This window comes from Mytilus galloprovincialis, chromosome 14, assembly GCF_965363235.1.
Source record: "Mytilus galloprovincialis chromosome 14, xbMytGall1.hap1.1, whole genome shotgun sequence".
Lineage (NCBI taxonomy): Eukaryota > Metazoa > Mollusca > Bivalvia > Mytilida > Mytilidae > Mytilus > Mytilus galloprovincialis.
The window spans coordinates 43,271,564-43,299,284 of NC_134851.1; the positions used below are offsets into that span (position 1 = coordinate 43,271,564).

Here is a 27,721-nt window from a genome sequence, read left to right on the forward strand (position 1 = left end):
CTCTGCATTTAGACGAAATGTAAGACTGAAGGATGGTTGGCATTTACATTTCAATTGCTGATTTATTTGAATGCAGGTAAATTGTGTGTGTATTCATATATGTTCAAAATCGAATTTAAAAAAAAAAATGAAATCTCTTCTTGAATTGCAGCGATTTAGTAACTGCACTTTGCTCTTTATAAGTTCATATACTGAACGCGCTGAAAAAAGGAATCTTTTTATTGAATGTATCAGCTATTTTTCGAATCGAATCGAAGTTAATCGAAGATCTAAATACCATCATACTCTTTGTTTAGATTTCGCAGCATATAGGAATGAGGTTACGTAAAAATTGATTCTGAATTGGTGCCATGTTTTCATACAATTGATCAAAATGAGTCTAAAGTTTTCAACAATGATAATTATGCATTTACACAATGTTCAATGCGTTTAACCAACCCATAAAATGTATAAAACCAAAGACCGTGTTAAGGTGTCCATATTGAAAAGAATATATAGTTGAAATACTTTAGAGTTAATTGAATATTGTGAATTAAAAATCGAGTCAGCTATAAATAAATGCGTTATTAAAGACACATTACGTTAAGAAATGTTGCTAACTGCTGGACTCTATTGATTATAATGTATTATATTAACGTCGCCTTCCACTTTGTTATGAGAGATGACCCTTAAACCGGATGTAAGTCGGAACTGAACGTTATGTCCGTAAGCTTTTTATTATTTTTAACACCTAAAAATGGGGTCCCCCACAAAAACAACCCAACAACTATCAAGTCACGTTACTTTAAATCACGCATGCGTAAAGAGTAAAGTTATTTTTAGTTTCTATCTGTGCGACGTGGATTCCGATAAATTAGTCACAAGATTATGACATCATGAATACGCCCTGCATCCGCCCTTATTATGCTTACTAATAATCTCCTCTTTTCTACTCCTATAACTTAAAAATTATGTAAAGCCAGACTTCCTATTTGTTGATATTAGAAACAGATATTATATAAGCGAAGAACAAAAATTTAATAATTTTACAGTTAGGACACTGAAACTGTTAACATTTGAAAGGGCTGAAATATAATAGGACGATTAAATATTACGTCCACCAGCCAATAATACATGCAAATTCAGAACGAGACTTCTTGATCTGGTATAAAAATCAAATTGCTTGTAAACTCGGCAAATTGACTATATAATACGGTGTTGTAGACAGTCAAATAACAAAAATAACGGACTCATAGAATAAATCTAGCTGAAAATTCCCTAACTGAATGTCAGAATCAAAAGCTCACACATATCAAACGAATGGAAAACAACTGTCATGTTCCAGACTTGGTACAGGCATTTTTATATAGAACATGTTGGATTAAAAATCGTTTTATTACAAGCTTTACCTAGCTCGTACAAGTATGACACTCGCAAAAAAAAAACCCAATAAAATTGACAACGATTTAAAAAAAGAGTACAACTAATTCATACAGTGTGCACTTTGTTTTAACTTTCGTCCTGGTAAATAATCTATCTCCTAAAAAGTAAAATTGATCAAATAACATTTTGATTACGGTATAATTTTAAACATCGAGAACTTCATTTTGCTATACACAAAACAAATAACAAAGTTCAGACAATATTCATGCAATAGCTAAAAGATCGATATGTTCTTCAATAGAACGGATGATTATTGATTGATTGCTTACTATAAAGGGTTTTAGACGTACATGTTGTACATTTGTAGTTCTATGTTCAAATGATATGCCATCCTTAAAGAATATTATTCAACTTTTGTCATTCCCCACAAATACCCGTCTCCTTTGTATTAAATTTCCAAAAACAAAATATAAACTAAGGTTGTAAGACTTATTATTATTGTTCTGTTTCTTTTGTGGCTGTGTTTTTATATTCATTTCCTATCATGTCGTCAAACTTGATGGAAATTTTGTTTTATTTGTCGTTTCTTCTTAGTTACAATACAACCTTTGTATATATTTATATTTGATCCTGAAATTACACTCAGATTTAAAATTCTAACTCATTTTAAGAGTGTTTACTTTGATATGTTTGACAATTGATTTTGAGAACTCCATTGAAGACTTCAGAATAAAAAATGATATGACATTGAGTTACAATGTTCACTCATTTGTAATTCAATGTGTTATACTTACTGTTCTGTTATAATTGTCTTTTAAATTTCAAATTAATGGTACTTTACTTTGACGTCATGAAAACAATAACGTTACATGTATAAGACAGACGACTACAGTGAAGCGAGAGTGATCATAGTGATATAAAAATCTATTCATTGTCCTTCAAAGTGTCTTTTTTAACATTTTTCTAGAGTAGAAGCTTCTATTTAAATGATTGCCATCCGCTAGGCTATAGGATTATCTCCCTCGTATTAGCATTTTAAAATATGACATTTCAACGTTAAATCTAATCATTTCAATTGTTTGTGCGATAACTTAACAAGTTGAAAAAAATTCAAAGATAGCTTTTATATCACAGAATAAACAAACATAATAGGTTGAAGTACTTTTTCAATGAACGAAGAGAGGTAACAAGAGAGTAAACATTGTTTTGTGTCGGAACTGGCAGCTTACGTTACAATGAGTCTAGAAATGTATGATTTCTATGTAACTCGTTTAAAATGAGAGAGCTAATTTGCGTCTTCCTGAAAAATGTCACTTTTAGTTTGATATGATACATTGTAAGTTACTTCTCACTCATTCCTTGGCCGTATCGTAATATAGTCAAACGAGGCAATTGTTTGACTCTTTTCTGCAAAATTTGTCACTTGAACGTTATAAGTTACTGTAAGTAATCATTTATCTAACGTTTACCCTTAAAAAGTGCTTATTATTCGGCAGTAATGAATGAATCCTTAATCATAACAAATAAGTGTTTTAAATACCATTCGTTGGAAATCTAGAAGACTGACTCTGATCTTCTATTAGCCTCACGGGTTTCCTTAAACTAAACTTGAACCTGATTAATTTAAAAAAAAAATTAGAGGTATTTCATGCTGATGACGACTTGCCATGTGAAATTAAGAGATGGTTGTTTACCAATCAAGTAACGACATTTCTTTGTTAGACGAATCCATCCTTGTTAAGTTGAATTTTGTTAGTTTTTAGTTTTTAGAACACTTGGTCATAATTGAAGGCAATAATTGCTTGATCTTCAATTTTAAATTGTCATCTGTTATCTAGGGTTATTAAATAGGCATGATGTATGTCGTCATATAGATAAAAATACACTCCAGATCAGATGTTTTCTTCAGCTATGATATCAACCATGTAAACCCCCTTTTTAATTATATGTTGATGAATTCAATGAAAAGATGACTTCATGTGAATTTAGATATTGAGCTTAAGCTTAACAACTTATCTTTTGGTCATATGGTTCTTATGTTTTCGAGTTGTTTTACAGCATTGGCTTGTTCAGTCCAGATGCAGTGTATCTACACTATTTTAAAAGCGCTTAAGATGCAAATATATTAGTCATATTTATATCGTCATTAATTGTCTTAGCAGTAAATACCTACCAGTTGTCATATCAATGTAATATTGTTAAATACGTCATTATATTTAACACCTCGTTAATAATAAATAACTGGGCTTTGCACCATAAAAAATACATACTTCTGATGGATACATCTGTTGTAGGGTTGTCACTGACTCAGACGTACTTATAAATATAATTATTTTCTGTGACTGTATCTTACATTCATTTGTAGGATCCTTTACTATAGATAATTTAGTTGATCTGTAACAATAACATCTTCATGCCTTATATATCATGTACTGCAGTACGCCGCTAGATTAAAACTGACGTGGAAAGGTAACACACGGCCAGTGAAAGCTCTTTTTTTGAGAGCCCAGGTGGTCGTGTGGTCTAGCGGGACGGCTGCAGTGCAGGCGATTTGGTGTCACGATATCACAGTAGCATGGGTTCGAATCCCGGCGAGGGAAGAACCAAAAATTTGCGAAAGCAAATTTACAGATCTAACATTGTTGGGTTGATGTTTAGACGAGTTGTATATATATATATATCCGTTTGAGTGTGCGTTGTATGTAGTGTATCGTGTTTCATTTACATTCGATACTTTATAATTCATTTTGTCATTCATGATTAAAATTGTTCATGTGCATTAGAGACGGAAAGAATCGCTTGAAATATATAAATATAGCCTTACCAGTTGTGTAATCTTGTTTGTCTTATACTTGCAGGAGATAAAAGAAAAAGATGGAAAATTTACAAGAGGTAATAAATTAATATAATGATTTATGTTGCATAAAAAGTTATATTCAAAATATTCCATGAAATAGTGTTACGGCAGTTTATATTTTCTTATTCGTGGCCTCAAACCAAAAAAAAGTATTTATGAACAAAAACTCAAAACATATCTATAGGCAACAGCTCGTCTAGACGAGTGCAGCAAAATTTTATTTTGTCTAATACATACAACTCTCCTCAATCACTTTACCATCACTAAGACTGCTGTAGCATTTATGCCTTACAAACATTTCTACAAACAACGAAATAGAATTCGTTCATATCATGAAATATTTGCATAATATTATTTCAAGATCTGCAAAAAATATAAACGTAACGCTTTTAATATAATAGAAATTAATTCAAAAAGTTTTCCCAGAGGAGGGAGGGAGGGTGAAACTTAACTGCACTAAGACTGAACTTCAAATTGTCAAACTATGAAAATGTAATTTACAAGGCAAAGCTTTACCGCGAATGACGAGTCCGTGCTATCATATAAAGAAACTTTAAACTCTTAACTTCGTTAAGGGGATTTATTGTTACGCTTAAATAATTTAATGAGTTTGTAAACATGAACACATGTTCCCAATACATGTATAACAACAAACTCATGTGCAATTGATAGTTAATATCACCACGAAGAACGAATATAGTCCCGAGGACTGAAGGTCTCGAGGGTTGATATTGGTCGAGTGGTGATACAGCAATCTATACGGATTTTGCCATGTATTGATCTGTTTATCATGTATTTAAAAAAAATCAGATTGATAATATGTAAGGGGCCAATCATTTGATTGTGAGATAGGGGTCTGGCAGATTTTAGAAATAAATATTGAGGCCCCCATTTATATGAAAACAAATACATTTGTCTTATCAGATATGAAAAATAAATAGTCCGGCCCCAAATACATGGTTGTAATCATTTACAATGGTATCCAATATTAACAGAAAATCCAGAAAGAAGTATTACCAGTGGTTGTTCTGATGAAATCGGATGTGCAGTGAACGTTCCCCCTCCTTTTCACCTGAATAAATATAATATCGTTCATGAAACCTTAAAAGAAATAACAAAGAAATTGATTCGCTAATTTTACCATTTGAGATGGAACCACCTTCGATTGTAATGATACTTCTTAGCAGACAATCAAGTGGTGAAAGAATTGTTTTTTTAATTTTTCTTATCAATTTCCTAAATGAAATTTTTTAATCTGAATCAGTGTCACGAATGACCCATTTTTGCTAGCAAGTAATTTTAGAAATTCAAACTAAATGAGGTTTCATTTTGTATAATGCAAGGAACTACAGCAACTGGATGTCGTAGGTCACACCTTGAATAGTTATCAAAGGTACCAGGATTATAATTTAGTACGCCAGACGCGCGTTTTGTCTACACAAGACTCATCAGTGACGCTCATATCAAAATATCTATAATGCCAAACAAGTACAAAGTTGAAGAGCATTGAGGACCCAAAATTCCAAGTCTTTGATATATGACGTCACGCCAGGTATGCGATACAGGTTTAGCTATGCCATACCAGGTATGTGATACAAATTTAACTATGCGATACGGGTTGAGCTATGCAAGACGGGGCAAGCGACAAAGGGTAATTGAAACACATGTGGAAAAAATGACTTTTATTAAATTTCCAAAATTGCTGTATTTAGTACTAAATATATGATAAATAGAGAATATCATATGGCCTTCACAGAACCACATCCGTATCATTCAAACCCTCCCATACAATCTGCTCGAAAGATTGTATTGGTTGAGAGTTGATACAGTGTATCATATCTTAGCCATATGATATTCAATTTATTATAGACCTAAAGTAGATGTATGTTTTTATGTGACATGACGTTATACAGAGGGTTCGATAGATCCATTGTAACAGTGACTGATATCGATGAAGTAACGTCATACAGATTAAAGCTACAAAAAAGCATTTACAACCGTTAATGATATCGATTTCATCACGAATGGCTGAAACAGTACGAGTACCGTTGATCGTATTACACAGTCATATAGTTTATCTGTATTTACTACTAAGTATATCATAAATATAAATAATTCTAATTTTGCATATTAAGGAACAAGTTTATATAAAATTTAACCAATTAAGACAAGACTGTGGCGATACTACGTTTCGAGGAAAACAATATATATGTTCATTTATCGTTCATCGTTAAATTAACATTAAATAATCGTTGAAAAATAAATATACACACGTGCTTAGCATCGTCTGCTTCTCTTGACAAACAATGAAGGTGGTGATGTGTTCCAACTGCTGAAAAAATCTGTCACAACCGCCTGTTACATTTTAACTTAAGATTCCTAAGGTATTGCAGCAAGATGTGCCAGGCTTTGATAAAATGCTTATTGAAGCTTGTAAAATCATTGAAAGACACGAGACAACATAGGAACCTGTAAATCCTCCGGAAATCTAGAATGGTGAGACCCCTTAAATATGAGAAATCAGAATGGTGGAAACCCTGAAATACGTGAAACCAGAAGGATGATAACCCTGAAACACCTTAAATCAAGAACGGGGAGAACTTTGAAATACCTCAAATCCAGAATGGTCAGAATCCTGAAATACCTTAGACCAGACTGGCGAGAACCTTTAAATACATCAAATCCAGAACGGGGAGAACTTTGAAAAACCTCAAACCGGAATGGTCAAAACCGCGAAACACTTCAATAACAAAATACGCAAAACACTTACTCATCTCAAGACCAGAGTATTCAGTTTTCGACACTGCTGAAACACCAAAAAACAAGACACGTAAATTTTAAGCAACTTGATGAGGAAGCACTGTCAGACATAGAGAAAAACCAGTACAGTCCAGCTACTAAATAACTACTTAAAGATCAAATAGTGTGGAATATGAGTTTTCAATGGTAATTTATCTATGTTGAAAATAAATTTGCTCCAATGTCGACATTTCCACCAAATCTACCCAACATACAAATAAAAAGAAATGGCCATTTAAAGGAAAGAAGTGGATGATACTCTTATTCTTCATGAATATTAATAACAAAAGGACCTCACATTCATTACACTATAGCTAACACAAATCGAATAGTTTTCTATATATGAATCAGTGTTCATACATGTAACATGTGTAATATACCAATATTTTAATACAAATAAAAATCTAGTAAAATTTTTCCTAAAAATAAAAGTCATATTAAATTAAGAATAAAGAAAAAGGATTCAATCATAGAATGAAGTATTCCAGAAGATATAGAATTGATGCATAGTGACTGTTATCTAAATTAAAAATATATCAACCAATGATTTTTCATTGCATTTGCAAACTGCAATTTTCTAAAATTTCATGCAATTTTTAATAGAATACTTTTTCCTTTTCAACTGAGCTAGCATGTAATTATGTTTAGTTTGAAAATAGTGAAAAAGTCAATAAAACAGGCCTGACATGTATCCATTGCATGTATGTGTCAGATTCACATTAATTCCTAGAAATGTAGTAAATTAATTTTGACCTTTGTGTTAAGAGAGATTACAGAAAACTTTTGATTTAAACACGATTTCTGAGAAGAGCCTTAATGAAAGGTGTTATAATTGTTTGCCTTTTACTTAATTAGTTATCAAAGGTACCAGGATTATAATTTAGTACGCTTCGTCTACATAAGACTCATCAGTGACGCTCATATCAAAATATTTATAAAGCCAAACAAGTACAAAGTTGATGAGCATTTAGGATCCAAAATTCCAAAACGTTGTGCCAAATACGGCTAAGGTAATCTATGCCTGGGATAAGAAAATCTTAGTTTTTCGTAAAATTCAAAGTTTTGTAAACAAGAAATTTATAAAATGACCACATTATTGATATTCATGTCAACACCGAAATATTGACTACTGGGATGATGATACCATCGGGGACGAAACGTCCACCAGCACTGGCATCGACCCAGTGGTGTAAATAGTTATTAAAGGTACCAGGATTATATTTTAGTACGCCAGACTTAAAACATCAATAGTTTTTGATATACATATATATATAAAGTCTATCTGAAATTGAGAGTAAATTGGCTCTTAAAATTCAAGAGTCTATCTGAAATTGAGAGAAGATTATATGGCCTTCCAAATACCGTTTCGATCCCTAACATCACTGAAGAGACATATATTGTCGAAATCTAGATCTGGTGTACAAAAAAAATATTGACACCTTGTGTTTGTGGCATGACATCTTGGTCACAAGTTTATCGTTTTCTGTTTAGTATTAAATTTATATTAAGATCCATTTTGTTACATCTCGTGATCAATTGTATTTAGCAATCGCCAATGGCAGTCCGCAGGGTTTAAGAACATCAGTTGTTCGACCTGTTAGTCAAATGCGCTTTGTTTAAATATACTTTTTCATTTTTTTTGGTCTTTTGAAAAATGTTGTTTGTGCTGTATTTAGACCCTTCTACAACGAAATTTGTTTTACATGCACACGTATAAAAATTTCGGTTTTTATCCAACGCAATCATAGGTTTAAACGTAATTTCATTTAAGACTCGTTTATATTTTTTCGTTTGGGCTTGTATCATATTTTCCCTCCGGTTTATATGATCTGTTCATCCTATATTGGCTCTTAAAATTCAAGAGTCTATCAATAATTGAGAGTAAAGTATATGGCCTTCCAAATACCGTTTCGATCCCTAACATCACCAATGAGACTTATATTGTCGAAATCTAGATCTGGTGTACACAAAAAATATTGACACCTTGTGTTTGTGGCATGACATCCTGGTCACAAGTTTATCGTTTTCTGTTTAGTATTAAATGTATTTTAAGATCCATTTTGTTACATCTCGTGATCAATTTTATTTGGCAATCGCCAATGGCAGTCCGCAGGGTTTAAGAACATCAGTTGTTCGACCTGTAAGTCAAATGCGCTTTGTCATGTTTGTTGAAATATACTTTTTCACTTTTTTTGTCTTTTGGAAAATTTTGTTTGTGCTGTATTTAGACCCTTCTACAACGAAATTTGTTTTACATGCACACGTATAAAAATTGCGGTTTTTATCCAACGCAATCATAGGTTTGAACGTAGTTTTCAATTTAGACTCGTTTATATTTTTTCGTTTGGGCTTGTATCATATTTTCCCTCCGGTTTATATTATCCTTTCATCCTATATTGACTCTTAAAATTCAAGAGTCTATCTGAAATTGAGGGTAAATTATATGGCCTTCCAAATACCGTTTCGATCCCTAACATCACTGAAGAGACATATATTGTCGAAATCTAGATCTGGTGTACAAAAAAAAATATTGACACCTTGTGTTTGTGGCATGACATCTTGGTCACAAGTTTATCGTTTTCCGTTTACTAATAAATTTATATTAAGATCCATTAAGATCAATTTTGTTTCATCTCGTGATCAATTTCATTTGGCAATCTCCAATGGCAGTCAGCAGGGTTTAAGAACATCAGTTGTTCGACCTTTAAGTCAAATGCGCTTTGTTTAAATATACTTTTTCACTTTTTTGGTCTTTTGGAAAATGTTGTTTGTGGCTGTATTTAGACCCTTCTACAACGAAATTTGTTTTACATGCACACGTATAAAAATTGCGGTTTTTATCCAAAGCAATCATAGGTTTGAACGTTGTTTTCAATTTAGACTCGTTTATATTTTTTCGTTTGGGCTTGTATCCTATTTTCCCTCCGGTTTATATGATCTAAAAATTCAAGAGTCTATCTGAAATTGAGAGTAAATTATATGGCCTTCCAAATACCGTTTCGATCCCTAACATCACTGAAGAGACATATATTGTCGAAATCTAGATCTGGTTAACAAAAAAAATATTGACACCTTGTGTTTGTGGCATGACATCTTGGTCACAAGTTTATCGTTTTCTGTTTAGTATTAAATTTATATTAAGATCCATTTTGTTACATCTCGTGATCAATTTTATTTGGCAATCGCCAATGGCAGTCAGCAGGGTTTAAGAACATCAGTTGATCGACCTGTTAGTCAAATGCGCTTTGTTTAAATATTCTTTTTGACTTTTTTGGTCTTTTGGAAAATGTTGTTTGTGATTGTTTCTTAAAATTCAAGAGTCTATCTGAAATTGAGAGTAAATTATATGGCCTTCCAAATACCGTTTCGATCCCTAACATAACCGAAGAGACATATATTGTCGAAATCTAGATCTGGTGTACAAAAAAAATATTGACACCTTGTGTTTGTGGCATGACATCTTGGTCACAAGTTTATCGTTTTCTGTTAAGTATTAAATTTATATTCAGATCCATTTTGTTACATCTCGTGATCAATTTTAGCTGGCAATCGCCAATGGCAGTCAGCAGGGTTTAACACCATCGATCAGTTGTTCGACCTGTTAGTCAAATGCGCTTTGTTTAAATATACTTTTTGACTTTTTTGGTACTTTGGAAAATGTTGTTTGTGCTGTATTTAGACCCTTCTACTACGAAATTTGTTTTACATGCACACCTATAAAAATTTCGGTTTTTATCCAACGCAATCATAGGTTTGAACGTAGTTTTCAATTTGGAACTCGTTTATATGTTTTTTTGGGCTTGTACCATATTTTCCCTCCGGTTTATAGTATCCTTTCATCCTATATTGACTCTTAAAATTCAAGAGTCTATCTGAAATTCAGAGTAAGTTATATGGCCTTCCAAGTGGACACAACGTTATTTCTATATAAAAATCTTAAAATCTGCAGGCTACAGGCGAACACAGCTGGACACAGACTTATTTCTATATAAAACTTTATGAAATAGGGGGCTACAGGCGGACACAAGTGGACACAACGTTATTTCTATATAAAACTTATAAAATTTGCTGGCTGCAAGTGGACACAGCTGGACACAGTGCTATTTCTATATAAAACTTTATGAAATGGGGGCTACAGGCGGACACAAATGGACACAACGTTATTTCTATATAAAACTTATAAAATTTGCTGGCTACAGGTGGACACAGCTGGACACAGTGCTATTTCTATATAAAACTTTATGAAATAGGGGGCTACAGGCGGACACAAATGGACACAACGTTATTTCTATATAAAACTTATAAAATTTGCTGGCTACAGGTGGACACAGCTGGACACAGTGCTGTTTCTATAAAACTTTATGAAATAGGGGGATACAGGCGGACACAAGTGGACACAACGTTATTTCTATATACAATTATAAAATCTGCTGGCTACAGGTGGACACAGCTGGACACAAGTGGACACAACATTCTTTCTATATAAAACTTATAAAATCTACTGGATACAGGTGGACACAGCTGGACACATAACTATTTCTAAATAAAACTTTATGAAATAGGGGGATACAGGCGGACACAAGTGGACACAACGTTATTTCTATATAAAACTTATAAAATCTGCTGGCTACAGGTGGACACAGCTGGACACAGAGCTATTTCTATATAAAACTTTATGAAATAGGGGGCTACAGGCGGACACAAGTGGACACAACGTTATTTCTAAATAAAACTTATAAAATCTGCTGGCTACAGGCGGAGACAGCTGGACACAGTGCTATTTCTATATAAAACTTTATGAAATAGGGGGCTACAGGCGGACACAAGTGGACACAACGTTATTTCTATATAAAACTTATAAAATCTGCTGGTTACAGTCGGACAAAGCTGGACACAGAGCTATTTCTATATAAAACTTTATGAAATGGGGAGCTACAGGCGGAGTTCAGATTGTCCCTCATTATTTTATGAAGTAAAATGTTCTTAAATATACAAGGTAACTATTGTTTGTTTTGCTAAATAAACATGAATAATAAACAATTGCATGTTTTAACTTTTATTTTTTTATTTTTAATTGTATAAAAGTATAAAAGAAGATTTTTTTAAATCATCAGATTAATGCACTTTTTATTAAATAATTTAATATTTCTGCTTTCTGAAATATATTTATAACATTACATGTATTCCTAAAACAAATATCAATATTAATTATTTGATAGTGCTTTGTCTCATTGCCAGATATAGCAAAATGTGCCCTTACTTTTTCCTTATTGAGCTTGCTGTACTGGTATTTTGTCAAATATGTTATAATTTTTTATTTGTTTTTTTTAAAATATTAAGTCGGCTAAGAGCATAAAATGCAATTTGAAAAAAAGTATAAATTCATTAACACTTAAAATGTTCCCACCAGACTGCATTTTTATTGACAAAATCAGAGGACATTAACACAATGTTCTCTATACACTATTGAAGACTGCTAAAAACCAAAACCAGAACTCTCAGATCAGTACTCATTGTATTTTTGTTGTTGGGATATACAAGTACCCGGCAACGTCCAATCTGTGTATTTGTTAGATATATTTCTATTTGTATCCATCTGATGAGTTAAGCCTTTTTCAACTGATTTTTATAGTTCGTTCTTATGTTGTACTGTTACACCACTGTCCCAGGTATGCGGATGGTTGGGATCCCATTAACATGTTTTACCCCGCCACATTCTGTTGGTATGTACATGTCCCAAGTCAGGAGCCTGTTATTCAGTGGTTGTCGTTTGTTGATCATGTGTTACATATTTGTTTTTCTATCATGTTTTTGTACATAAATTAGGCCATTAGTTTTCTCGTTTGAATTGTTTTACATTGTCATTTCGGGGCTTTTTATAGCTGACTATGCGGTATGGGTTTTGTTCAATGTTGAAGGCCGTACGGTGACTTATAGATGTTAATTTCTGTGTCATTTTGGTCTCTTGTGGACAGTTGTCTGACTCTCATTGGCAATCATACCACATCTTCTTTACATTAACTGTAACTCTTTAGTACACATTTATGTACAATTGAGTATATAAAAACAAAGTGCTTGATATTGGCTATTTTAAGACTTCATATTATATTATATGTTTGATGATACTCCAATAGTACATACTATGACAATTGGCAAAATAAGTTATGTAAATATTATTATTTGCTCATGTATATTTCATATTTATAAGTTACATTGATAGGTAACCTGTAATTAATTGCTACATGTACAAACTATAAAATCAAAATAATCACTATCAAAACAATTCCCGACTGTCCCACATTTGGGAGAGATCCGTTTGCGCCAAAAAATGCGTCCTTTTGCGCCACAACTTTTTTCTCCAATGCTACGTTTGCGCCACCTGTTTTAAAATTACATGGTATCATTTGCGCCAAAAATAAAACATAAGTTTACGCCAATTAGAAGAAAGATGACTCCCCTCCTCCATTTATTCGGACTTGGAACCGGCAGTTTACACGGCAAATGTTTCCTTTTCTGAAACATACTTTCTTCTTACTGCTGTTGTATGGGTACTTCCTAATTTAATGTATCTAGTAGCTTGTAACTTCAATTTTTTTCCAAAAAGACAAACATTGAAGGATATAATGCATAAAACAGTTCATGATATTTCCTGTGGAATGCTTCTGCTCCATTACTGGTACAAATGTACGTCTTGTGGTAGATAGAGTTTCTGTCCATACGGATGGTGGGAACAAAGCACTGTGTCATCAACAAATGTGGCTAAAACATAATTAGCAACAGCTTCTATTATCTTTTTTTTTGGCATATCTTGTAACAAATATTCAGCAAAGCAATAAGTTTTCTTCTCTCTCTGTACATGGACTGTCTAATGCATTTCAAGTCATTTCTCTCCAGATGCCCATCTTCATGGTGAAATATCTCCGAAAATTAGAATAAATTTTAATCATTTTGATATTTATGATCTATATGTGTACAGGTAAATTGGCACAAATAAGTTCCGAATATTGGCGCAATTGATACATTTGGAAAACAAAATTTGGCGCAAATGATACCCCTGAAAAACAGTAATTGGCGCAAAAGGACTGCGGCCTATTTGAAGTTAAGGACAGTCGTGTTTATTGTCACCCATGTCGTGGAATTCGTAAATATTGCTCAGGATGTAGGTAGCAGTGATCACAGTTTGATAATTCCTACTTTTAAAGTTGTTTGACTTTTATTAGTATGAAATTTTATGGTACAATGTTTGGTGAAATGGAATTCTAGCACCACTTGAAACTTAACCATCGGCTTAATATTTGTGTATAATAGCTCTCTCTATGTTACATTGTGTTCATCTCACTGAAGACTTTTGTTGTTTACTTTTAAATAAAAGACTTTTTAAATTTTTTAAAATTGGAAAATAAATCAACATCCTTGGAAAAAAATAATAGAGATAAGTTTAAAAGAAGCTTTGATATTTTATATTCATATGTGCGCCAATAACTACCGGCTTGCATCAACCTCTTATGTCGTTTGCTTGTTGTTTACAAATTTCAGTCAAATTGATGAAAAACTGTTGTTTTCAACTAAAAAAAGACAGGACTAAATCAAAATTTATTTTTGTGAAAAAACTATTTGTCAATTATTTGAAGTCGGAACTTGCTTGTCATATCACGACAGAAAAATATTCCTGTAAGTAAGTACTTAAAAAAAAAAATCCAGCAAAAAAGATTCTTACAAATATGACTAAGGGTTGTGTATACGTGTCGGGACTAATTTTTTTTATCTTAAAAATGACTGGCTTAAACCTCGGGTAATTTCGATTTCAAAAATACCAACTCAAAGATCCTGCTTTGAATTTTCCAAATATGTCACGGCAAAAAGTTAAACTTCTGATGCAAATAGATAAAATCTCAATACTTAAAATTTTGTTCTATCTATATATTTCTTTATAACGATAGTTACCAAGGATAGCTTACTATAGAAATCCTTGTAATAACTGTGATAACTGGCGCATGCGCAGCAATCGATAGAACAAATTCTGCCATAGGGCTCTCTAGCTAGAAGTGATCTCTTTTCGTTCGTGTGATGGGTTCATTTAGCGTCGATACGTCACGTTGGTTGTAAAAGATATCACTATTCTTCAAGCTGGCATTTGGTTAAATTCCATAATTGTACTTCATTTCTATGTGAATCATGTAGGGAAAAATCGTCAAAAGTAGTATTTTATACTGAATCTTGTAACGAAGCCTCGAAATCTGTAACACGGAAAACCAGGGAGAGGTGTTGGAGAAAACAGGCCATTGAAAACGTCTACTACTGCTTGCAGGAAACAGATTATGGTTCGGTTTCTTACGTGCAATATATTATTTGTTACTAACAACAAAAATTACTCTTTGAAAAGAAATTTTGACACTTGAACTTACCGTGATCGTTTTTCTCCGCTTCGAAACCGCCAACCCGTCAAGCATAGCCGACACCCCGCATGTGGCGTTTTACACGGTGTATATTGTACTTAGGTAGAAAAATAATGAAAATTAATATTCTCATATGTATTCGAAATTCAATTTGTTTTAGATTAGTCTTTTTTACAAAAATGAACATAAATTTAAGGAGTACACATGTATATTTTGAAAGGTGACAAAAAAGGGGAAGTAACTCAAATTGTTTGAAATAACTTTTGTACATTAACTATATATATAGGCCGTTAGTTTTCTCGTTTGAATTGTTTTAGTACATTGTCATTTCGCAGTCTTTTATAGCTGACTATGTGGTATGGGCTTTACTCATTGTTGAAGGCTATACGGTGACCTACAATGCACATTGTTTATTTCTTAATCATTGGTCTCGTGTGGAGAGTGTCTCTTTGGCAATAATGCCACTTCTTCCTTTTTATATATTTAAAATACACAAATTATTAATGACCTGAAGCTAAGGTAATTGATGTTAATTACCAGTGTGTTTGACACCAAAGCTGTCAAGTGAAGCCATGCACTTAATATGGTCAGTTGACAGTTCACATAGCTAGTTGGACTTATTTCCTGTTCATGGAAGCTACGAATACGAATTTGCCGGTATTTCAACGGAAAATCACTTATGGAATCAGTCGGATGGCTTAGAAATCATTTTTGGAATTCCTGGGTTATTTAACGATCCGGCGGTATCCTGGGTGACCCCTCAGAGTTGTGAAAATCTCGGGAACACACCCACAGGTTAATTTACGGGTCAGTTGACAGATATGCAACAGTCGCCTGAAATTTCATAATAATAGCAAAAAAATAAGGGAAAATAAAATATTTTTAGTAGTATTATATCATGTTTATAGTATTATACTACATGTTTATAATACTACTAAAATATTTAATTTCCTCATATAGTATTATACCATATATACTGCTAAAAAAAAATCCTCCATTTTTTCGCTATAATTATGAACATATTATTTCCAGGCAAGTGTGACACGTCTAATAAGCCTTCATCTGATTATTATCTGGGATTATAATATACGCCTGCGCAATGCGAATTTTAAGTGCATTGCAGTAAAAGTTGCAAGAATTTTGACAACGCAAGTTTGTCGGACCTTTTACATACTTCATATAAGGGTATGATATATGTATTATATTGACGATTAATTCACTCTATTTCTCGAATAATGCACATCATTTTCCAGGAATTATTTAAATAATAAATATAAGTATTGGTGTTCTAGATGGATGTGTCCGGTGCCTATACACAATGCAAAACGAATTTATAGGATACTTTATAATTAAGTTCATTGTATCTGATGGAAATTTTCATTTGAGTCATTTGTCCATGGATCATTTGTATTAAATCAAGCCTTTTAAACTGAATTACTATATTCAATATTTTTAATTTATCGTTGTGTCCATGTGTCCGGACACAAAATGAATGCTAACTATATTTTGCACCGAAACCTTGCCACTAATGGACCTGTTAGTCAAATGCGCTTTGTTTAAATATACTTTTTGACTTTTTTGGTCTTTTGGAAAATGTTGTTTGTGCTGTATTTAGACCCTTCTACAACGAAATTTGTTTTACATGCACACGTATAAAAATTTCGGTTTTTATCCAGCGCAATCATAGGTTTGAACGAAGTTTACAATTTAGACTCGTTTATTGTTTTTTTCGTTTGGGCTTGTATCATATTTTCCCTCCGGTTTATATTATCCTTTCATCCTATATTGACTCTTAAAATTCAAGAGTCTATCTGAAATTGAGACTAAATTAAATGGCCTTCCAAATACCGTTTCGATCCCTAACATCAATGAAGAGACATATATTGTCGAAATCTAGATATGGTGTACAAAAATATATTGACACCTTGTGTTTGTGGCATGACATCTTGGTCACAAGTTTATCGTTTTCTGTTAAGTATTAAATTTATATTAAGATCCATTTTGTTACATCTCGTGATCAATTTTTTTTGGCAATCATCAATGGCAGTCAGCAGGGTTTAAGAACCTCAGTTGTTTGACCTGTTAGTCAAATGCGCTTTGTTTAAATATATTTGTTCACTTTTTTGTTTTTATGGAAAATGTTGTTTGTGCTGTATTTAGACCCTTCTACTACGAAATTTGTTTTACATGCACACGTATAAAAATTTCGGTTTTTATCCAACGCAATCATAGGTTTGAACGTAGTTTTCAATTTAGACTCGTTTATATTTTTTCGTTTGGGCTTGTAACATATTTTCCCTCCAGTTTATATTATCCTATATTGACTCTTCAAATTCAAGAGTTTATCTGAAATTGAGAGTAAATTATATGGCCTTTCAAATACCGTTTCGATCCCTAACATCACTGAAGAGACATATATTGTCGAAATCTAGATCTGATGTACACAAAAAATATTGACACCTTGTGTTTGTGGCATGACATCTTGGTCACAAGTTTATCGTTTTCTGTTAAGCATTAAATTTATATTAAGATCCATTTTGTTACATCTCGTGATCAATTTTTTTTGGCAATCATCAATGGCAGTCAGCAGGGTTTAAGAACCTCAGTTGTTTGACCTGTTAGTCAAATGCGCTTTGTTTAAATATATTTGTTCACTTTTTTGTTTTTATGGAAAATGTTGTTTGTGCTGTATTTAGACCCTTCTACAACGAAATTTGTTTTACATGCACACGTATAAAAATTTCGGTTTTTATCCAACGCAATCATAGGTTTGAACGTAGTTTTCAATCTAGACTCGTTTATATATATATATGTTCAATAAATGCCTAAACACCTTTGCCAGTATTTTCTTACAAAATGATAACTAAACTACTATCTTCAAGAAATAGAAATTATATCGTAATTAAATGAATACAACGAATGAAAGTACAACATATTTTTTCGATCATACATCAGAATAAGGAAAAGTTCTATGATTAAGATCACAATGATTTTGAAATTCAAATGAGTGAAAGTTAACCCAAATTTTTTATTTACTGGCCTAAGAAGTTGAACTTTTGAGGAAATCAGAGATATAAATGGACCAAAAGAGACCTTATATAGAAGACAAAAAGGTCCAATGATTAATGGTATTGATCATCCTAAAGTCATCTTTTGTATCATATTCAACTGTTTGTAGGCAGATAAGACAAATATTTGACAACTGTTTGGTCGGTCCACACTATATTCTATCATGATGCGGCTTGTTTTTGATTTTTCGAAGAAATTTTGCTCAAATCGCTGTAGATGTCGTCTGACATTATACTAGATTTTCTCAAACTATTGAATTATTATGACAATACTTGACAGAAATGCTTAAAATAACCAGTATTGCAAAGGAAAAAAGTCACATTCAGTTTATTCAACAAAAAAGTCTTCTTTAGGTATTATACCACCTAATCATAGTTAGTCACATCCGGTTGCATACGAAAATAGGTCGAAAAAAAATATTCCCTTGAATTTGAAAGTTGTAGGTAATTAATCCTAGATTTCATTGCAGTAAAACATTTCTAGGTCAAAAACATATCTTGGGTATTTCAAGGCACCATTATTTTTTTATTTGGGGTTTCTATAGAATATTTTGAAACTAAACGTTACATGGTTACTAAAGCTTGTATACAGGTTTAAAAAAGGGGAACATTTTATTGGTTTACTTCTAGTGATGGTTATTTTTTTTTTTATATGCAATGAAATGTTATGTAAATTTTTTTCTATAGTACTAGACAGGACCAACATGACTCATGGCAAGTATTTTTTTATTTGAAACAAAAAATAAATTCTGCACATTTATTTCAAAAGTGCAAGTTTGACAATTACTAATAGGGGAAATCCATGGTAATATTACACCTGGAAAAACACCCTAAAACACTCTGTACAGAAGTTTTAGAAAAATATAGCAAAAATAGTGTACCGAATTTCAAATATTAATTAAGAAGATACAATTCATGGTAAAAACCATTAACATAATTTGGATTTGTAGTTTGGCTGTACCTTCTGAAACCCAACTTAAAATGGGATATTGCTTCATTGTCTTAAAGGCGATGTTGTTTTCTTAGCCCAATATACCAGCTACGTTCCATCAAAACTTGTTGATCATTTGATCTACTTTATTCTTAAGTCAAATCAAACTTATACCATGTTATACTGTAAAAAGATTCTTGAACAACAAAGTAAATACAAATATGAATAAATGAAAAAAAAACGATCTACATTACACGTCATCCAGTTATTGTCTAAGTGGTATTAGCATTGATTTTGTCTTAATTTTTTTTTTATTATAAACAGTTATGGTCCTATATCCTGTCAAAACGTATATTTTGGCACTGTAAAATTTTGTTTACCTTGAACTGGCTTTTGATATCCTGGATTACTTCAAGATCGCGATATTTTGTTTTTTGTCTTTTTCTAATTTGCACGTTGTTTCTGGACGATCTGATATGTCAAATTCGACTGGAGAAAATTCAGCACTAATTTAGACAATTCCGTGATTTAAAATCTGTCCCGTCTATGTTCAGACTATTCAATAGTTGTTACTCACTTGTATATATCAAAACCACAATGAATTTTCTTTGAAACCTTACTGAACAGTACTGAATTAACTGCACGCAAATTATCTGAACCGTGCTGAATGTTTTGTAGTTGATAAGTATAATCATTGACATAAATACTAAAATGACTTAATAATTCCTTGTTCAGACTTTCTATGTAACTGAAATTCATTTACTAGTGTGAGTTTCGACTATCAATTAATCTCAGTCGTAAAAAAGACAAATGCTTACTACGTAGTCATATCAATGCTTGTTTTGTTATATAGGTCTAAATTTGGGACAACTCTACGACTGTCATGGATTACCACATTGTACCAAGAGCTATACAAGGCTTACATGTACACTAATTATTACTTACTCTTGGTGTTATATAAACCCAGCAATGTCACATCAGCAGATATGCGGAAGGGTATTATTTACACACTCCCTCCTCCTCGGATTTGCACCCATGTTTCTTCGACAAGCCAATTTATTTCGTTGTTTGCAACAGCAGACAAGGACTTATCAAAGACAAATTGCAAAGTTCACAAGCAAACACATCAACAGAAACAAAAATAAATCTAAGTGAGCACCTAGATTTTTGCGGTCGCTATAGCTATTAATTTTCTTATTTCATAGAACGGAAAGCAAAAACTAATCTGATTGGCTCACCAAAGAAGTTCAAATCTGTACTGAACTTTACTTAATTACTTTCCTTTCTTTATCAGTATGTCATGAGGGTTGTCAATAGAAACATTGCCAAACACATTCTCTTGAAATCTGCTATATTCCTTTAGTTATTCTCTATTTTTTTTTATACTTACAGAGACTGTTTCCTGCTGTTTATGTCCACGATGTAAACGAAGTGAAGAGGTTGATTGATTTAGGAGTTAATGTTAATTTTGCAGATAAATCGGTAAGACGAATATCTCTCTCTCTCTCTCTCTCTCTCTCTCTCTCTCTCTCTCTCTCTCTCTCTCTCTCTCTCTCTCTCTCTCTCTCTCTCTCTCTCTCTCTCTCTTCTATCTATCTAATCTATCTATCTATATATCTATCTATCTACCTACCTACACGCACGTGAAAATGGTATGTAAAATCTATCTATCTACACGCACGTGAAAATGATATGTAAATTACATTTAGTTTTAACATAACTTTAGATTTTATAATTTTCATATGAAGCCTTGACATTTAAAAAAATCTATCTTTTTAAATACAGTCAAACCTGATTAAACCGGACCCTGAATAAACCGGTTTCCTGTCCATTCCGGCCGAAAATGAAAGTCCCATATTTTTCCATTCAAAATCTTTGTTAAAATACCCTTTGTAAACCGGACCCTGTATATTCCGAATTCCGGTCTAATTATGAAGTCCCAATACTCTTAATTACATTAACTATTACCTGTCAAAACCGGTTTGTCTAATTAATTTCAATGATCGATATGCAATCAAAACATATTTGTTTATGCAACATGGCTTTTCGTGATAATCAATTAGTCAGGTGTCAAACTGTGAACCTACAATCGTACAGTAGTGAGCTGCATTATTTATTAAAACATTATAAACGTGTCAATTAAACGAAAAGATACATCGAATTTATCTCGGATTGAACTTACGTTTTAACTTAGATAAACAAATTAAAATCGCGGACTAAGAAATTCACATCGTGATTTCGAAATCCTGGGTTCCCTGTTGTGAACCCCTAAACAAATGACCTTGATAATGAAAAACACCCGGATGACAACAATCAATGGATATTGTACACTGTACGACAACGTTTCGAAAGTTATGAAATTACGTTTGAAAATATTCTGGCTTTTTAATCGACCATTCCAACATTTTAAATTATTGGGCATGGGAGTAAATCGAAACTCTCGTCCAACAATCCAAACAACGCGAGCATTATGATGCAAATGCAAACAATGAAAAACGAATTGAAAGTATTTTAATTTAAATCAGATATAATTTACAATCAGAGAGAACTTTTACATGCAAAATGTCGGACGTCACAAGTCATTAACTTCCGGTCAACACGGAAACCTGAATAAACCGGCTCACTGTCCAAACCGGCCCTTTTTCATAGTCCCGTAGCCGGCCGGTTTATACAGGTTTTACTGTATTTGATTTGTAAGAAAACTTAAAAACGTTGAATTTTTGGTAATCTATTTTATAATGCTGATCTTTCCGAATCATTTGTACAGAGGACATTGAGGATTGTTCTTTAAAAGTATGCATACAAATTATTTTCCAATATTCTAATGTAAACGCCACTTGCACATGATATCAACATGCCAAATTATTGTAAAATGAGAAGCAGGATAGGAGTATGTGACATAGGAGATTTCGATAATCGTTATATATCTTTTATTCAACCATTATATCAAGGGTTCTTTTTCGTTTGTTAACGATTACCATCTGTTAGATATTAAACTGATATGAATGAAATGTTCAAATTTCTAATAACATCTTTGTTATTATGTATGTTATTTGTAAAATTAATTGGACTTCATGAAACATATTCCATTGAGTCAATGAAATGTTTATTCAATTGCTTCGATATTTAGGCGAGTAAGGACGTTTCTTTTTCTCTCAAAAATATTATTAACTGTACAACGCTGGTCGAAAGTCCTTTCTATTCGATTTGGTATTAAAGAGAATGATAATTTTCTTTAAACTATTCAACTTTAATAGTTGCGTTGTACAGTAAAAGATCAAACGAAGATAAAGACGTGATATGAATAACACATTTTTTATATAATGGATAGAATATTTTCTCATTTATGACTTTTCAGGGGAGAACAGCATTACACGAAGCTTCTGATAGGAAGTTCAATTCAGAAATTGTTAAAATTTTACTCGAGAATGGCTGTGAACCAAATATAAAAGACAAACAGGTAACAGAAGGGAAACATACAGGCTAGAGATACCTGATGAGGATAGGCCTAGGTCTATATGACCGCAATCGAGACACCTCTTTTAGTATTTGAAACACAGACTAGAACTTGATTTGTATTAAAAAATTAGCACACAATAATTATACTACAAGCATGAAAGTGTGAATTTCTTAAAAAATATGAAAAAAAATGCTGAAAAATAAATTTCATAACACAAATATTTATCATACAGTGAATATACCAGCTGTAAATTACTCTAAATATATGCACATATAACATGGAATTAATTACACAGGACTATGATGATATATACTGGATTGGTCCTCGACCCAATTGATTTTAATATAAATAGTTATTTACAAGAATGCTAAACTTTGGAACATTTAAAGCATGCTTCTAAATCGTTTTTCCTTTCATAGTGACTTGAGTTTCACCAGTGTCCCCCAGGTTACAATTCTTCCTTGACATCTAAGTTTGTATTTGGCCTAGAAAATACCTATTTAGCCTTGAGAATTAAAAGGTCAGTTTATCATTTATACAATAGAAGTTTACCTATGAACGTCTGAATTGGGTTTACAGAATAAAGAATAATAGCAACAAAACAAATATTGAATAGAGAAAATGAATAACAAAATAAATAAATGAGAATAATGGGGTGCAAAAGTATAAAGAATAACTGTGCAAAAATAAAAGAATTGGGTAATTCAATACTGATGAAATAAATGATCAATGTACAGAATTAAAAAATATTATAACAGAAAGATTGAATAGTAAAATTCATTTTCATGAGAATTTACAGAATTAGAGTTATTTTTAAACATGTTAAAGCTAAAGAAAAGTGCCCTAAAAATTTAAAGATTACAGATATTAAAAAAACCATTCAAGGTCCTCATGTCATTTATATTGTCAAAATATAGGACACACCATTGTTATTCCAAGACCAAACTGACTGAGTAAAAGTGCAAACTTTATTGACACCTCTGAAGTTACAATTGAACCTTGTTGACTAATAAAAGTGAATGGTTTATTATTCTTATATTTTACATTTACCTGAAATGGATTTGCTATATATACTTTTTTCAATTTTCATTAGGAACTATCATCTGTATGAAAATTAAATTCTATTCACATAAACAATAATTTTTTTAAAGTGTTTTTTTTTACCACACTTGCATTTCAAAATAACCAAATATTATGCAGGTCAATGATATATCACTCATACTTTTTGGTAACTTGTACATCTAGTCAAACTGGTTTGGTATAACTGACAGTTTATTCCTACCCTAAATGTCTATTTCACAGTGATCTTATGTGTTAGTGTTTAGAGTACATTGTACTGTAATATTCATTGATTTTCTAATGGGGCATGACCTGAGCATGCTAAACCGTGCCATGTAATTTCAATTTAATATGAATCAATATAATCTTTAAGTTTATGTTATATGAACTATTATCGCTATTTTACGAAATTTCCCTTTGATCTTACTGTCTGATAATTTTCTTTCTCAGCGGAGTCGAGTGATATGAAAATTATCGCTAGAAACTAACGGAGCACGTGCCGTTGTTAATGAAATTAACATGAAATTAGTAATATAGTAAAGTAAAATAACGATAAACAGATTATCTTTGGTCATCTCAACTCGATTGTTTTTCTCACTTTCGCCGTACTGGCTCAAGCGAGAAAATCAATCTCGTTGAGATGATCAACGATAATCTATAAATATTGGTATAAAAAGATAATATCAATAATTTCATATCCTTGTTGAAGATGATTTTTTTGTGACCTGGATGTTTTCTTCATTCTTGTTCACATTATGATTATTTTAACCTTCAATGCAGATATTGAATTTCTTTTAAGAGAAGTAGTAAAAAGTTTGTTAAAATTTGTTCAAGATGCACAAAGTGTAAATATAGGTCAGAATATAGGGTCTTTTGTACTTTACCAATATCACAATAACAATAGAGTGACCTTAATTTTGGACAAGGTAAATGGCATGAAGCCAAATTTATCAACTCACTTCTATTGTTCAATGGAATAACATGACCTTTCAATTCTCAAGGCTAAATAGGTATTTTCTAGGCTAAATACACACGTAGATGTCAGGGTAGAATTGTAATCTGAGTGATACTGGTGCAACTCAAGTCACTATAATGGCTGAACACGACTTATTAATGCATAACCAATCTCTGTCTTATGCGTTAAATTCGAGGTCACATGAATACGAATTACAAGTGAATAATTCATCAGCGATGTTTTTTTGCTTATTTTGACAAAAATTGAACAATATCGGCTGTTATAAGCGAATTACTATTTCATTATTTCACTTTTATTAATGATTTAACTAACAAAATCATAGTCTATTTTTTTATAATAATAATTTTATAATTACACTCATAGAATAATTCTGAAATGTACAAATGTAATTTTTGTTCTGCTTAATTTGTCCCATGTAATAACAAAACAATTTTATCAGCATAATATATAACGCATAATTTAAAAGGGCTTGGACGTTGTGTCCTCCGTATGCTGCCTAACCGGTATTCTATGAACATTTGCCGATCGGATACTATCTACTTTGCGTTTATCTACTGAATATTCTTCAACAGAAAAAAGCGTTTGTTGTTACGGATTTGTTGGTTTGATCATCACATATGTATTTTGATCGTCCAATATGTATTTTCGATCGTTTTTACCTTACAATGTAAAGCTTGTTTGCTTTTTGTAAAATTAATGTGAATTGAACCTTAAAAGCTGTATTCGATCGTTTCATGGCTTTGTTTGAGCTTTGAGTTTTGCCATTTAATTAAGAACTTTCCGTTTTCAGTTTTCCTCGGAGTTCGGTTTTTTGTGATTTTACTTTTTTCATATCGTGATTGTCAGTTTACTTTTTCCCTTACAGATGTACATGACACCAAAATATATGTTTAATAATAGAATCAAACGAAGCCAATTATTATACGTGGGTCATATTTTAAAGATTCTGCATCTTTTGTGTATTTGCTTTTCAGCTATAAGTATATAAACAGAATTTGAGTAATTGGGTGCTATGTTGCTGATCATTGCAAACATTTGTACCGAACATATTGATAAATTTTACAAAAAAGTCATAGATAAGTGCAATTTTCCTAACTTATGTATGCCTCTATCATATCTGTTTTGCTGTTTATGCGGTTATGTGTTTAGTTTCTATTTGATATTGATTGTTTGTTTGATATATCATTACATTGAATGTTCTTCTACTTGTTTGTGTCCCCGATGGACAACCTTTTTTTTTTACAATTTTAGAATATGTTGATATCAAACTTTATATGCCCGTACCAAGTCAGGAATATGACAGTTGTTGTCCATTCATTTGATGTGTTTGTGCTTTTACTTTTGCCATTTGACTAGGGACTTTCTGTTTTGAATTTTCCTCGGAGTTCAGTATTTTTGTGATTTAACTTTTTATACAATATTTTTCATGTTATTTTTTCTTTTAATATCTTCTGTAGTATATTAATTGAGAGCAGAGAAGTAATTTAAATAATAATATATTTTTTTATATCCATTCAGGGCAGAACAGCATTACACGAAGCAGCTAATACTTCGTTTGATAATTCAGACATTGTTCAAATTTTACTTGAGCATGGTTGTAAACCAGATGAAAAAGACACACAGGTAAACAGAAAATGGTTTTTATGCAAGTATGCTATAATTCAAAATATGAAAGGAGCACCTTTATTCTATTTAAACCTGACAATATTGAAATGAGAGAAATAAGTGCGAATAATATCCATATTTTTTCTTGCTTATTAAAATGATTGGTCGTGTTGTTTTCAATTAAAGTTATAAAAGTAATTTATTTTTCTTTGATATATTGCAAGACATATATTACCAAGTGTAATTATTTGAATAACACTGTCGATGTATACATGTATGTGTTTGCATCTTGTCAGGAAAATTTTGTTGTATTTGCTTAAAGACCAAACAGCCTATTAATTTTTGCCAGTGATTTTTTTCTTAAAATTTTGAGTGAAGGTATTTTATGACTTTAGGAATAAAATATGATGAAAAAAATTGGGGGTCACCGACTTCAATTCGTCACTTTAGCAACCCCAGTTTTGTGTTTTTCCGAAATATGGACATTATTCGGTTGTTATCTAAAATTTCAAATAAATCAACAATACCGAACCTAGGAGCATAATTCTTTGTTAACATTAAAGAGTATATTTATATCTATTGATTTAAGATTGTAGAGTTAAAGATTCTTGGTGTGTTGATTTTAAAAGTATGATTTATTTCGTTCCTGACAATATTAACAGATAAGAATGAAAAACGTTTCCAATGATTTCTTCTTAAAAATTTCAAGAAAGAAAGAGCTTTGTGTTATCTTTCAAATAAAGCCCAAAAAACTATATGTCACCGACCTTTCAAAAAAGTTATGAGTAATTTTCATGTTTTTTTTCATTTATTTTTGAGAAAAGAGTTGTCTTTCCATAGAACACTGAATCTGACGTCATAGTACAAGTTTCCCGTAATTTTGGCAAATATTGAAAATTGGACGTTTGAAACACACATTAGAATTTACAATAATAGCAACAATATACACCTTCTTTATTATCTATAATACAAGAGGTCACATTTAAGCATCAGTATTTGTCAGATCTCATTCTATTGCCCCACTAAACGAGAATCACAGCTTTGAAATAAGATTTCAGAAACACCGCCCGAGAAAAGTAATATTGTTCGAAATCTCTTTCTACTCCACTTTGAAAAAAGAAAGTTTGTTTTCCCCTCTCTCTCTCTTTGCCAGAATTATTAAAAATAGAAAAAAAAATGAAATGAAATGAAATATGACACTGACACTG

General features: G+C 31.9%; 1 protein-coding gene across 1 annotated transcript; it reads left to right on the forward strand.

Moving 5' to 3' along the window:
- LOC143058080 (uncharacterized) lies at positions 1-27,147 on the forward strand. Its single transcript, XM_076231545.1, has 6 exons — positions 1-76; positions 4,221-4,254; positions 20,806-20,895; positions 22,772-22,873; positions 26,427-26,531; positions 27,103-27,147. Exons 2-6 carry the CDS (start codon positions 4,237-4,239, stop codon positions 27,145-27,147), a joined length of 360 nt encoding a protein of 119 aa, XP_076087660.1. The 5' UTR covers positions 1-76; positions 4,221-4,236.
- Positions 27,148-27,721: the final 574 nt, after the last annotated feature.